The sequence below is a fragment of the Scyliorhinus canicula genome, chromosome 14, assembly GCF_902713615.1.
Source record: "Scyliorhinus canicula chromosome 14, sScyCan1.1, whole genome shotgun sequence".
Taxonomy (NCBI): Eukaryota; Metazoa; Chordata; class Chondrichthyes; order Carcharhiniformes; family Scyliorhinidae; genus Scyliorhinus; species Scyliorhinus canicula.
In genome coordinates, this window is record NC_052159.1 from 47,209,322 (window position 1) to 47,223,297 (window position 13,976).

General features: G+C 41.9%; 1 protein-coding gene across 2 annotated transcripts; it reads left to right on the forward strand.

Moving 5' to 3' along the window:
• The first annotated feature begins 3,919 nt into the window (after positions 1 to 3,919).
• On the forward strand, positions 3,920 to 12,681 carry LOC119977752 (homeobox protein CDX-1-like). 2 transcript variants are annotated; one of them, XM_038818961.1, is made up of 4 exons: positions 3,920 to 4,553; positions 5,157 to 5,237; positions 9,826 to 9,971; positions 11,208 to 12,681. In XM_038818961.1, exons 1-4 carry the CDS (start codon positions 4,127 to 4,129, stop codon positions 11,403 to 11,405), a joined length of 852 nt encoding a protein of 283 aa, XP_038674889.1. In that variant the 5' UTR covers positions 3,920 to 4,126; the 3' UTR covers positions 11,406 to 12,681. The 2 variants fall into 2 exon arrangements, with proteins under 2 accessions (XP_038674889.1, XP_038674890.1); XM_038818962.1 differs by lacking the exon at positions 5,157 to 5,237.
• The last annotated feature ends 1,295 nt before the right edge of the window (positions 12,682 to 13,976 follow it).

Below are 13,976 nucleotides of genomic sequence, written 5' to 3' on the forward strand. Positions count from 1 at the left end.
GCAAAGTAATGGCACTGGACCTCACTGCAAAGTAATGGCACTGGACCTCACTGCAAAGTAATGGCATTGGACCTCACTGCAAAGAATTGGCACTGGACCTCACTGCAAAGTAATGCTGCCGGAACTCACTGCTAAGTAATGCCGCTGGACCTCACAGCCCTCAGGTCTTGCTGTCTCCCGTTCTTTCACCTCTCTCGGTCTTGCAAACAGATCGCTTCCCTCACCAAATTCCTGGGTTGAATACTCGGTTAAAGCTCTCTCCGGCCAACTAGTCTCGCTGCTACTCACTGCTTTACATTTCCCAGCTTCTTGCCATTTAAGACGCATTCTAATCTATCTTTTTTTAAGTGTTGTGAGTTCCAGCTGCTTCAATCGTTGTCTTTTTCCTCGAGATTAAATATGTAAATTGATAAATTCAGAAATATCAGTAACCCCATCATTTACTTGTCGGTGGCAATGGTCTTTGGTTATTTCACCTGCAAGAAAGGCGAAACAAATAAAGGTTGACACTAATGTCCAAAATAAACTCGTCACATTTAAAACGTCTATTGTGAAACTGTCGATTCCTCTTGTCATCGTAAAGGGAATGAAGGAATCCTGCAATGACATCCCCGCCTGGTCAGGAAAGATCCGATTCCCAGGGAGAGCAGAGCCGAGCCGGTTTAACCAGCCTCGCCCCAGGCCAGAGATCTCAGCTCAGTGAATTAAATGCTTCGTACAGAATCACTCTTTAAATGAAATGTGCAAACCTGGAGTAGAATGTTGAATGCAACATCACAAATTGAATGTATCGCTTTAGGAGGCTAATAAATGCAGCGAGACGAGCAATCACTGGACTCTGAAGAAGGTGATTGAAATTGAAACGTCTGTGTCTCTGCACAGATGTTGCCAGAGCTGTTGAGTTCTGCCAGCGTTCTCTGCTTTTATTTTTAGTAATCATTTTGTTTGTTCGACTTCACTTGGTTTTACACTCAAAATAAAATAGACACATTTGTACTTCATGTCCAGTAATTTATCTGCTGTAAGAATACTTGTTTTCTTTCCGTGGGTGGTTATTGTTTATTGAATATAACGCGCCCCAGCGTTCACCCCACCAAACAATAAACATCTTTGCATTTGGTCAGACGCTGAATTCTGAAATCTCCACTCAACTCCCAGAAGTAAAATCCGATTGAAGCGGCGGCTAAAATCAAACCCAGAAGGTCACAATTCCAGAAGTACGGTTCTAATTGTGTTTTGGATAGAAAAAGAACTGAGCGCATCGTTTTGACCGAATAAATTGCAGCAGATAATGCTGCAAAGATCAGAGTCACTTGAGATACTAACAAATAACCATGATCATAACTCGCCAGGTTAATGGTCATTTATTACTTTGAGATTACAGGATCTGAATGGTGTTCACAGACAGAGCAGACAACTCCGAGCTAATTTTATGAAGCACACTCACGCAATATAATTCAAGTGACAACAACTTCTGTCTGTTTTATCGCCTTTTAAAATTGTATTTGAGTTGAGTGCTTCATCAAATTCGATTTAAAATTAGCCATTAACTTCGGCGGCCGGGTGGGAAGTGGGGACCTGGATTTGGGACACTTTTACACTTAAAAAACAATAAAGAAGGTAAGTCGGTTGCTCAGACCCAAAAATGAAAGTCAATGAAATTCTGGAGAATAGATGGACTCTTTGCAAAATAACTTTGGGAGAGATGTTAATGGTGAAAGAACTTCCGAAGGACTGACTCATTTCGGTCGAGTAAATTAGTTTTGGTTGTTCCAAAAATATACCAATCATTGTCACCGAAAAGTTCCCGGTTGTCACTGGGGTAATTAAAATATCAGCATGCGTACAAATATTTCGATGGCGTTGCCAGAACTACATCGAACTGTTAGGGATGCTAATTGTCAATAAATTGTACTTATGGTCCCCGAGATTTTGGCGGTAAGATGTCAAAACCTGCACCAGAAGGTAAAATACGCTTGCAAATAATTTGCTACTGTGGTTACACATGGCAAAGGTCTATATATAAATGCAGGCTATATAGTATTATCTTACTCCGTGGAGATACCCTCATTCGGCTTGACGTGAAAATAATATTGCACATGATTTAAATCATGGGACTGGCAGCATTGGTATCGTCAAGTTTACTATGGTGCACACCGATTGTTGGTAACATAAATCATGATCATTTGAATAATATAATCCACATCATTAAATTGTGTGGGAGCTCATGTGATACCACATATTATGTCACCGATATATTTATTTTTATTTTCTTCCCGCTGTCCTAATTGAGAAGTTGCAGTCCGTCACTGAATGATACTTCAGATTTGTTTTCACAGGTTAAGACACGAAGCACAGTGCATCAGGAGAGAAGATCCACTTTTCACGCTGTCACATGTATGTAAGACTATAAAGTATATTTGAACAACGATCGAGATCCTAACCGATTGGCTCAGTTTACTGATGCTGAAACACGTTTTGGGGTTGAAAACGCAAAAAATAATTTGGATGGTGGCATTTTCAAAGTTGGAGGTTATATACTAATGCAGGTAACTGCTGAGTATATTCAGCGTCAAATGGAGAGGTCAGTTTTAAACATAACAAGTATTGAACTTGTATGTAGCAATGTGGCGCGATTAGTTTTCTAAAAGTCGTCGACTCCTGGGTTTCAACGTGCACAAGTCACCAAAACGTCGGGTTTATACTGAGGCGTTTCTGGGGCAAAATGCTTCCGAGAGTTCTCGTGTGTTTTTATTCCTTTTGTAATCAAACTGTCTCCTCAATCGTTTAATAAATGGCATCAGATACACAAGTACACATTCAACCCCTTGTCATGTGTTTGCAATCATAACTTTCTAAATAAAATTTTACTGAAGACTCGAAAATCTCGAAATCATATTTCTAAAAAAAATAGTGATCACCTTCCCTCTGATCAAACTGTATTTTACTCACATTCTCGCCGTTTGCTCAGAATCTTACCAGCATTTCCGAATCTTAATTTCACCTCTGAAGTGTTTTTCTCTCTCTCGATAATTTGGTAGTTTAAAATTATCGTGTGTTAAATCTACTTCAGTTCCAGTAAAACGGGGGTGATGAACGTCCCCTCATTAGAATCGTGGACGCTGGACACTTTAACTGGCACCTGCGAACCTGCAATCTCAAATTACTCATTTGTCCAATAATATTCACCCCTCCCTGTCCTACCAAAGGGAATGCGCACATTGCAAATTAATGTAACATTTCCACCCTTTTTTTTAAAGCAAATTTCTGACGAAAATTCACTGGTTACCAACATCATTTATTTTTCTTGTACTGTCCTCCTGTGAGGCATTGAATTTATGGTCCTCAACTCTGGAATGTCACAACGCAGATTAGTTAGTATTCCAGATTGCAGCTCCTTCCAAAGACACGAATATATTGTATTGGTATTTGAGCCATATTTTGACCCCCCCCCCCCCCCCCCCCCCCCCCCCCCGCCACACACACACTGACCAGCACAAATATAACATTAAAACAGCTGACTATACTTTCCAATGAAATGTTAAGCTAGTGTAAAGTGTTCAGGCCGATTTGATCCTGAGGCCAATCATTTGCTCTCTCTCACTCTGATATAGTTTAAAATGGATACTTAATAGATCTGTGATGTATCTGTAAGTGGACAAATCTGCCGCCTTTTGAACCTTGTGTGACTAGGTGTCTTCCACGATTCCTGTCTGAGTCATTTCTGCGGAACCAGTTAACCTTCCAAAAGCTGTTTTTTTAAAAAGTTTCTGAATGTGATTAATGATTTTGGTATCAGGAGCATTGAGGTTAAAGTGCGGGAAGGTTGGGATAGAGGGGAGAAAGCTTCTCAAACAATACTTGGTTGAATATGCAGCTCTCGATCGGGTCGCTCCTGTCTCCTTATCTTTTTAAATGCAAATCTTTGGCAGTACGAATTAGTTGACGTCACCTGCCTTTAGTTTGCCATTACTAATACAAGTTGTAAACAATCGTTAATCATGTGGGACACGGGCGGATCGTCCTGATCGCTTTGGAGAGTCACTGCTAAAGGGCAAACCAGGAAAAAGAAAGTAAAAATCTGGATTCTTCCAAAGCAGTATGCCGATTGAGCCCTGCCGCCAACATGTACGTGAGCTATCTTTTGGATAAGGATATGAGCATGTACTCCGGATCCGTCAGGCATTCTGGCATCAACCTGGCGGCTCAGAATTTCGTCAGCCCGCCCCAATACGCGGACTATACTGGTTACCATGTACCCGGGGTGAACTTGGACAGCCATCCGCAATCTTCAGGATCCTGGCCTTCTCCTTATGGCCCTTCCCGGGAGGACTGGGGTGCTTACGCGGCACCTACCAACTCGGTCCACGCCATCAACACTTCACCGGGGACTATGACTTACACCCCTACAGATTATAACTCGGTACAGGCCCAGGCATCTGCTGCCATACAGCCTTTAAACAATAACCTTTTGGAACCGCATTCTCCCAACAGCCAAAGGCGCAACCCTTACCAGTGGATGAGGAAACCAAACCAACAGCTATCAGCTACGGGTAAGATTGTGTGTCCTAAAGCCACCCCAAAGCTGGAGCTGATAGAGGGAGTGCTGCCAAGTTGGTTCATTTCACGGCCCTACTCGCTTCACCTCTCCCCATAGCGTAACGGTGCGAAAAGCGGGGCTTGCATGCGTTTCTGCTGCCAAGATTCACTTGCAGCTGAAGTTAAGTTTGCTGCCGTTGTTGAGAATAGCCCAATCCTTAGAGCAAAGGCCACGGAGAGTTAGCTCCGGAATTGTCATCATATTGCATTTTGTTTTCTATACACAAAATATGAAGGAAGACGGTCTGATTATTCTTCTAATTTATATTGTGCAGAGGGAAATCGGAGGTAAAATGTGCTTGTAAAATCCCCACTGCCGCAAACTCAACCGCGTCTTGAGAAATTGATTGCTCTTTACTTTTTACAGACATGTACAAATAAATATTACTGACTCTGGGTTCATTCCCAAAAATAATGGAAAATAATTTCATTTTGAAGCTCAGCAAGTGAAACAATTTCATTGTAAAACTCGGGAAGAGTAGACAACCCGTCCCTTGTTAAAATTCTTTGTATAATAAGCAGTATTCTGTTTTAAACACAACCTTCTTACCTTTAAGGAAACACCCATCAGAACCGTAAAGGGGACCCAGATGTCGACAGCCAATGTACCAACAATATGTACCAATCATCTATTTATAGTATGTATTATTCGCTGTCAAAGTGTCAGGGAATTCCGCTTAAACACTAATAAATGAGGAGGCGATACCTTGTTAGAATGCTTTCCATAATGCTGTGTGAAAGAGCAGTCCCATGTATGCATTGTGCTGCAGCATTTCTTATCGTTCTCGTGTGGACACTGGTTGTAACAGATCAGTGTAATAGCATCATTATTAATGTAGAAATGAATGACAGTACATTTGTAACGCAGTTTTGTGGCTGCCATTCCGTCTGCTTTCTTTCACCTTAATTCATTCATTAACAATCCTGATAACGGTCTTAAAATGTGGAGACATGCTTCAATTGCAATAATTCCAAACCCTGTTATCGACATTCGAAGATTTTATAACCAATTTCGGCCATATAAATCACTGAGTAGTGTCGTCTGACAATTGTTTCTGTGTCATTAAGCAAATACTTTTATTAGTGCCCGCTATTTTTCAAGCATTAAACAACTGTATACTTTTATGAATAGCTGACCTGAACACTAGTTACCACTGGTATAGTGTACTGTAATTTAGAATGGGTTCTGCACCGCCTCAGCACCACAGCCTTCCCCACCCCCAGCCCAGCCCTCCCGCTCACCAAGAATTAACATTAATTTTCACAAAATAATTTCTATAAGCCACTCTCGGAATCAACGAAGTTTTCGCTTATCCCGGCTTGTGTACCAACATTAAAGTAATGACTTCGCTCTTATTAACTCTCCAACCAGTACCCAAGCGGGTCCAATTCGAGTTATCTGACTTTGCAGGAGGATTTAACAGCATTGATTTAACCTCGAGATAGATTCTGAGAAAAATTACTGATTGCAAAATCCATATTTCTCAAAGCCAGCTGTTTCCCGAGCTCTATTTTCGACGGTTAGAAGTGAAGGCCTATTGCACCTTTGGTTTGCAATGTCCCCAGTCTCCTTGGTCGAGGAAAAGAGAAAGATGTCGGCTCTTGGAATAGGTCAAATGCGAAAACTGAAATGGTAAAAGGAGACACGACCAGGCGCCGCTCTTAGTTGTAATGTAGATTTATTTTAGCCTGAAGACTTGCATGGAGCCCAGGTCTCTTTTAATTTATTTATGCTGCTTCCCTTTCTTCAGACTGCAGGCTGATGGTTGATCTCTTATGTGACAGGGCCTTTCAAAGTTGAGTGCTTTGATATACACCTTTCTCTGTCAGTCCCAGCCCATTGTTCCCGTCCAGCTCCCGGAAAAGGGTGGCGGGTTTCACAGCAAATAAAGAATTTTGACATTTCTGCATGATCCCCATTTAGTTCCCAGGCCATCACAGAACAATAAATGTTACTCATTCCGACTAACGAAGTGTTATCCGTGACATACATATGTGTCAATGAGCTCCAAAACAAACCCTAATTTCTATGAAATCATGGTATAAATTCAATTCAATTTCTCTTTATTGTCCACAGGGTAATAATTTCGGGTACATCACTCGTTCATTTAAAACTTACATATGCATGAGTAATAATGATAAAGAACATTGCCCTATTACAGAGGTCTAACCTTTAATTAAAATGTATCAAAAACTATTTAAAATAATCGGTCAGTGAGTGCACATCCTCATCCACACATCAAACTCCTGTTAATCCCGTGCCTGTTCATTTCCCAGTAGATGTTCGTGATCCAAATTCAGAATAATCGTTCTGAAAAGACACACAACTCGGTATTAAAATTTCGAAACTCCAACAGTTTGAATTGAAGATTGTCTTCAATTTACTAAGTACTTCTGAGTAAAATAAAATAAATGCTAAGAATAAGGTTCCTCCTTACCCGCAATGCACATTTAGAACTTGGAACTTGTTCAAGCTCCAAATAGTGTATATTTTAAAGTGTGTTTTTAAAATTTTACTTTTATCAAGTTTATACAGAATTAAGTTTTGGGAAAAGGCAAAGAAAAATATAATCCAGAAGCCGGTGCAGTTCCCAATGGCTTCTGTGATCCTTCCATTCAGTACCTAGGGAATATTGGCGTAGTTCTTGCTCTCCGAGATAAGTCATGTGTTTTTAGATGATTAATGTGTCTTTTTAAAAGTACATTTGTCAGATCATTTTTTTTTTGCATTCTGAAAATGCCTGCATGCGCGCCCCCGCCCCAGTACCCAATCTTGATCTTTGATGAAGGGTTCCCATTGAAATTCTTCAGCATTCTTTTAAGAACGGGGTTTTAAATGTAAATGTACTGAGGCTGCTGATGAAAGCTTTTTGCCGCCATTTGCTCAAGAGTGGTAATTCAAACAGAATGGGTTTGTTATTCCATCAGTGAAAAATTCTCTTTGATAAGATCGCCTTGTAGTGCATTGTTTCAGCCGTGTTCCCCTTTAAACAGCTGTATACAGATTCCCCAGATCAGACATGTTTCTTTGCGGGGTGCTTTTGTTGTGGTTTGCAGCGTGTTACCTGAACAAAGCCACAGCCTGCCAGCAGTGAACATCTAACCACAGGGGGGAAAAGAGACCGAGCCGGAATGATGCCGGACTCCAATCACAGCCAAAAGAAATAAACCCACATAATTATTAAATCCTAGTTGTAATCCGCCAATGCAACAACTTGCATCTATATAGTGTTGTTAAATAATTTCCACCCTGACACACCAGCACTGCTGCGCCTCAAGCAGTTCACCTGTTTGACTTGTACTGGGATTGCCATTGGGAAGATTCGATGTTAGGAACCTTGCCTTAGGTCTCAGGAAGGCGGTCTCGCTGTCACTTGCTTTTTGCAAGAGGTGAACATTCCCCGAAGGCCCAAATGCCTCCTTTCCCGCAGAGAATTTTGTTTTGGGAGTTCCCTTAATGTTGAGATTAAGGAGCATTTACTTTCTTTGAACATGTTTGTATATTTAACCAAAATGCATACGAACCAATGCCCCCCCCACCCCCCCCCCCCCCCCCCCCCACACACACAGGGCGGCACGGTGGCACTGTTGCCTCACAGCGCCAGGAAGCAGGGTTCAATTCCGGCCTTGGGTCACTGTGTGGAGTCTGCACGTTCTCCCCGTGTCTGCATGGGTTTCCTCCGGGTACTCCGGTTTCCTCCCACAGTTCAAAGATGCGCAGGTTAGGTGGATTGGCCATGATAAATTGCCCCTTAGTGTCCCAGGATGTGCAGGTTTGGCTACGGGTATAGGGCTGGGTGGACGGGGAGTGAACATAGTCAAGTGCTCATCCAAAGGGTCGGTGCAGACTCGATGGGCCGAATGGCCTCCTTCTGCAATTTAGGGGTGATTCTATGAACGTGCTGCTATGAAACCAATGAACTAGATTATTGGCAACCTTTGGCGTTATTTCCCTTGGCTGTTGGCTGATCAGTTCTTTCACATAGGTCTTGATATTACTTCAAACTAGCCTGACTTTGACCTAAAGCACATGGGATTCATACCCCCCACGCAGAGATTATTGATTAACACAAGCAGTTTCTGCTATGAAATCTCAAGCTGAGGTTTGGCCCTGTGTGGTGTTCCACTTTCGCTGTCGGTTTATGAATAAGAGCGTCAAATCGCATGGTCACTTGTGAAATACATCAATCTGAGTGACTTTAAATACTTTAAATTTGGAGGGGGGAGCGGGGGAAGGTCTTTCCAATCTTGCCTCAGACCCTTTAATCATGGTGACTCGGGATTTTCCGACGTTTTCCGTCGGTGTGATATCCTTCATTTTAAAGCAAGGAGGGACCATGTCAGAGGGTCCAGCAAGTAACCGGAAAAGTCCAGGCCGGAAGATGCACCTAGGGGGTAAATTGTCGAGATCCATCTCTAACTAGAAACTGTCCTGATTTCAGGGAACTAAACACCTTCCAAGTCTGCGAGAAAATGAGGCGGGTGTCATTTGATGCAATAGCTTCACTGCTAAGGATAATTTGATCAGGGACAAAATATGATCTAGAAATACAGGGCAAGGCAATTTCAAGTAGACATATTAGAAAGTGGGTGCTGGGCAGTAGAATATAGTTGAGTAAAGACGCACAAGGCGACAGAAAAAAAGAATTATAATTTCAGTTGCACAATTAAACCAGACAGGCACACTTTGAATATGGTCTGGCCCCTGGCGATTCGCAACTTTATAGCACTCTGTAGGTCAAACGGGGCGGCTCCTGCATTTTCTGCCCTGGTTATGCATTTGGTTCAGCTATCGATTGACCTCATGTAACCTTTTAATCTAATTTGCAAGGACGTGTTTTTTTTTCTTTTGTGTTTTGTTTTTGAGCCTTTTCAAATTAATCGCCTTTATATGCAGCATCTCTGAAAATAAACATTTAAGCCTACATGTGGTATATGCTAATATCACGGACCCAGTTATTTCGGAAGACATTCATGTAGCTATCAATGTTTGTCGGAAATTGTTTTCGGATGAGCTGGTCATCAAGTCAACATGAGAAACTAAATTACTGCACTTTCAATAATATTTATCTGATGCTGAACCACCTAATTAACTGCAATAAGTATTCTATTTTAGACCTCATTAACAGCCCAATTGTTTCACCAATCCGAAAGAATCGACATCACAGTAATATATAATTTATTTAGCGTTTATTACACGGGCTTCTTACTCCTTTTATCTTGCAGATAAAACGAGAACAAAGGACAAATATCGGGTGGTGTATACAGATCACCAGAGACTGGAGCTGGAGAAGGAGTTTCATTACAGCCGCTACATCACTATCCGGCGCAAAGCGGAGCTGGCAGCCAATCTGGGGCTGTCTGAGAGACAGGTCAGTCACAAGAGTTAAAACCGCGCCCCTTCACCCGGCATCAAGTCAAGGAGCTACCACTTAGTCGCGTTCACAGCATTTTCAGAGTGCCTTGCATATTTCACCGTGGCAGTAATATCTAGGCCCACATCTTTTCCATTTCTGATCGAGAGGATGGATGAATCCGTAAACCGCGGGAAAGTCTGAAAATGAGCTCTTCCAAACCAATGTCCTCCGATGATAAATATGTAGTGTGACGCTCATTGGTGGGTCCAGCCCTGTAATGTCTCCGAATACACCTTGAAGTGCGGTTTTCTTTAGCAGGTGGCAGTTAGTCAGAGGATGCCCTTTCAAACTTTGGAGTTACAGCAAGAGGGAGTAAATTTCATCTCGATCAGGGCAGCCAGTGTTTGAGATTTCACATAGTGGGCCCAGCACTAAGGTTTAGGGAGATCAACAGCAAAGAGTGTCTGCCATCACAGACCCTGTGTCATACATGACTAGCACATCTGGCGAGTTTTAATTTGCCCTTGTGATTTCACAATTAGTATTTTTTTAAAAAAGCTAATTTAGTCAACCGAAGATTAATTCCGCAATGTCACTGGTCAAATGTAATGTGGTGTCAGGGAACACCTGGGCCACATTACCAATAGAAATACAATCCATAACAAAATATGAATCACAGTCCATCAGATTCCAGTGAGGTGCATCAACTAATAGAAATGATCTAATTCCATCACACTTCTAGCAGTTGTCCTTGCTTCCCCACCTTGTTTTTGACACCACTTGACTTCCAAACCCAAACTGCCTGATTCCTTCAGAGCGCAACAACCACCCGCTGTGTCATTTCTTCAGCGATGACTTCCCTGATCTGTGCACTTTCCCATGGATCATTTAATCAGGGGCAAACTATCCTATAGAAGTGTACAGCAATTTCAAATTTAAGTATTAGAAAGCATAGGTAACTAAATATAATTGTATGCGCAGGTTTCTCTGGGCGAATAAAAATAAAGACCGGTTCAAATTAAGGTTAATTCGTTATTCGATTATTAAGGTAAAGAGTTCAGTCATAAAAAACATCAGAAATTATAATTTGCATAAACATAACAATGCTCTTCAAATTAGGAACATTTATTTAGTTGGTGTTCCTTTTGTCATTTCTGTCGTCCTAATGCCTGTGTATACCCGCGGGACAGTGTGAAGGGGAACTGAGTTTACGGTACTGTAACTGAGTTATTTTTCATTTGACTCGTTCAGGTGAAGATCTGGTTTCAGAACAGAAGAGCAAAAGAGCGAAAACTGACGAAGAAGAAGTTACAGCAGCAGCAGCAGCCTCAGCAAGGGCCAGCCCAACTCAGCCCAGTTCCTCCCGGGACAGCCGCTTCTCTGTCGGTCACCAGCGGCGGTGTGCTGACTGCCAGCGGAGGGGTGCTACCCGGCACGGTCCCTCAATGATCACCCTTCAGACTTTCCGATGCAGAAAGAGACAGGGGGTGGGTTGTGGGGTGTGTGAACCGGTCAAGCGCCGAGCTCCAGGATTCATCAGTGCGGGAGAAGACTTTTTTTTACAGCACTCCAAGGATACATTATGGAAACATTGGACATTTTTTTTTGAAATATCTGACAACGTTTGGACATTTTATTCCAGACTTCAACAAGCAGCTATGAGATTCTGAAGATTTGCCACGGGTATACCGACAATGTGAACCGATTGTAACTTGGATATTTTACCCCTGAGTGTTTTAGGCCATAAAACAGAGACACGCTTTGTTCAACATAGTTGTCAACTGTTGGGTTATTGGGTCACAGAAACACTAGCAGTTATATTTCGGTATTTCAAATGTGAACCCCCTTCCTCCCCAGACATGCTCCCGAATGGGATTGTCCTTGTTTCAATAGTTTTTTTCTCTCTCCAGCTTTCTATGTATATAAATTCCATATTTTCCTTATCAAAGACACTTTTGTAAATCTAATACACTAGTGCGAAACAGATTAGTTTATTGCGATGTAGATTTCAACGTTTGAATTCCGAATTACAGAATCTGATTTATTTTACGAGATGTTGGGAAGTTAATTGTAATTTTGCAGTACTGTTTTATACGGGGGTGGGGTGGTCACATTCTTGTTGTGATGGCTCTAGGGTATTGATGCAGTAAATCATCCATTTTGGCCGCATTTGGAAAGAGAGAAAAGCACTTTCACAGAAGTTAATGGATTGTTTTTTTTACAGTAGTGAGCTCACCCACAATTGCTTAACGATCTGCTAATGCTGCATCTGTACTGCATAAAAATATCCATAGCGTTGAAGCTTTTTCGAAAATTGCAGTTATAATGCCCTGGCAATTAGCCCTGTGTGTAGAATGTGGGAGGCCTCCCTGCCAGTTGTCATATTATTTGGCAGCATTACACTCCAACCTTAATTTTCATTGAATACCAAAGATGAACGGTACACCTGTGTTATAAATACAATAACTGTTATTTTGTCCAACAACCTGCAAGTCTGCATTTAGCTTGTGTTTCCATTGTTTCATGATAAATTAATAATACAGATTTGGATAAAAATTTAATTTGATACAAATTGACACGTTGAGTCTTTAACCTTTATGCCTATTGGTGTGAGTGTTTGCAAGGGTCGAATTGGTCACCCTATCACATTGTTCATTGTACTGGAAAACGTACTTTGATACTTCCTACTTGCTATCGAATAAATAGAGGTAGATAATTGATCTTATTGCCGATGAGTTGCCTGGCGTTGCTATGCGTTGCTGTGAAACGGTATACCATAAACTGTGTTTGGTGGCAAACCTGAGCAAGAGGGTTGTTTGTACAACGGCTACAGGGCAAAAGTCAGCATTGTTCTGCTGGGGAAGATTAAAAGTTTGCAAAAGAGTCAGGCAACAATATATGCGCCAGTGAAACTCCTGCTTCTGTACTTGGAAGACCAGCAGCGTGAAATATAAAGCGGAACATGAGCTCTTCTCAAGTAATGAGACGCTTACTGATCAATTCAGAAGAAATAAAATGGCACCCTCAGTGAAAGCAATGGAATTGATACGGTGCGACGGCGGGATGTAGGAACATACATGTAATCATACAAGACCAGCACATTTGAAAAATATCAGTGAAAAGTTCTTGGGAGCTAAACATGTTATTCAAAAGCACCAAATTCTAAACAAATTTGTCTTCTAAAACTAATTGTTGCCACTTATCGAATGCGCCTGAGAAACATTGGAATAATCCAGAAATTTAAAAACAAAATCAGACTTTTCTGTAGGGGAAAAAGCGCATTTCCTTTGCCCCATTGATAACCTGTTCAATGTTTATGAGGGGCTACGTGACCTGGCCCTGGATTCAGTCAGTCGGGGCTCTTCGCCAATTTTACACTTCCATCCAAACGAAACGTCATTTTATAGTCCTTACACATTCCAACCGCTTCACCAAATTAACTTCACACGGATTAAAAGAGATTCATACTGCGAGATGAAATAAATTAATTTACACACCCTGGCATGAAAGTAGTGAATGATAGGCACACTACTCTCAGTGGCCTGCCAACTTGGTCAAATAACCCAGAAAATGTAGCGATATACTGAAGCACAAATGCAGAAGCATAAATACCCTCCCACCCCCCACGGGCGATGGGAAGAGCTCCTTCCGTTTGCATTGCAAGTTCATTTGTTGTTTGCGTCCTGACTCAGCGGCAACGCGCTGTAGGAGTCTTTGGGAACCTTGTCATTTCCAAACATTCACCTCTTGGGATGGTACTCTGCACCTGCAAATATGCACACATGCACAGACATCTCTCCCAGCCACGAGCAGTTGTGAAAGTTCCAGCCAGGCAAAAGCGAGGCAATATATGTAAGTGGGGTAGTTAGTTGGCTGCTCCCGGAGAGCAGAGATTTATAATTCACTAGGAGCTCCAGCAAATACAACCTCAGGATCCTGTGCTCAGTTTTGGGCAACACACGCCAGGGACTGGAAAGGATTTTTTAAAAATCGGAAGTGATATAGCACAGAGCAATCCAG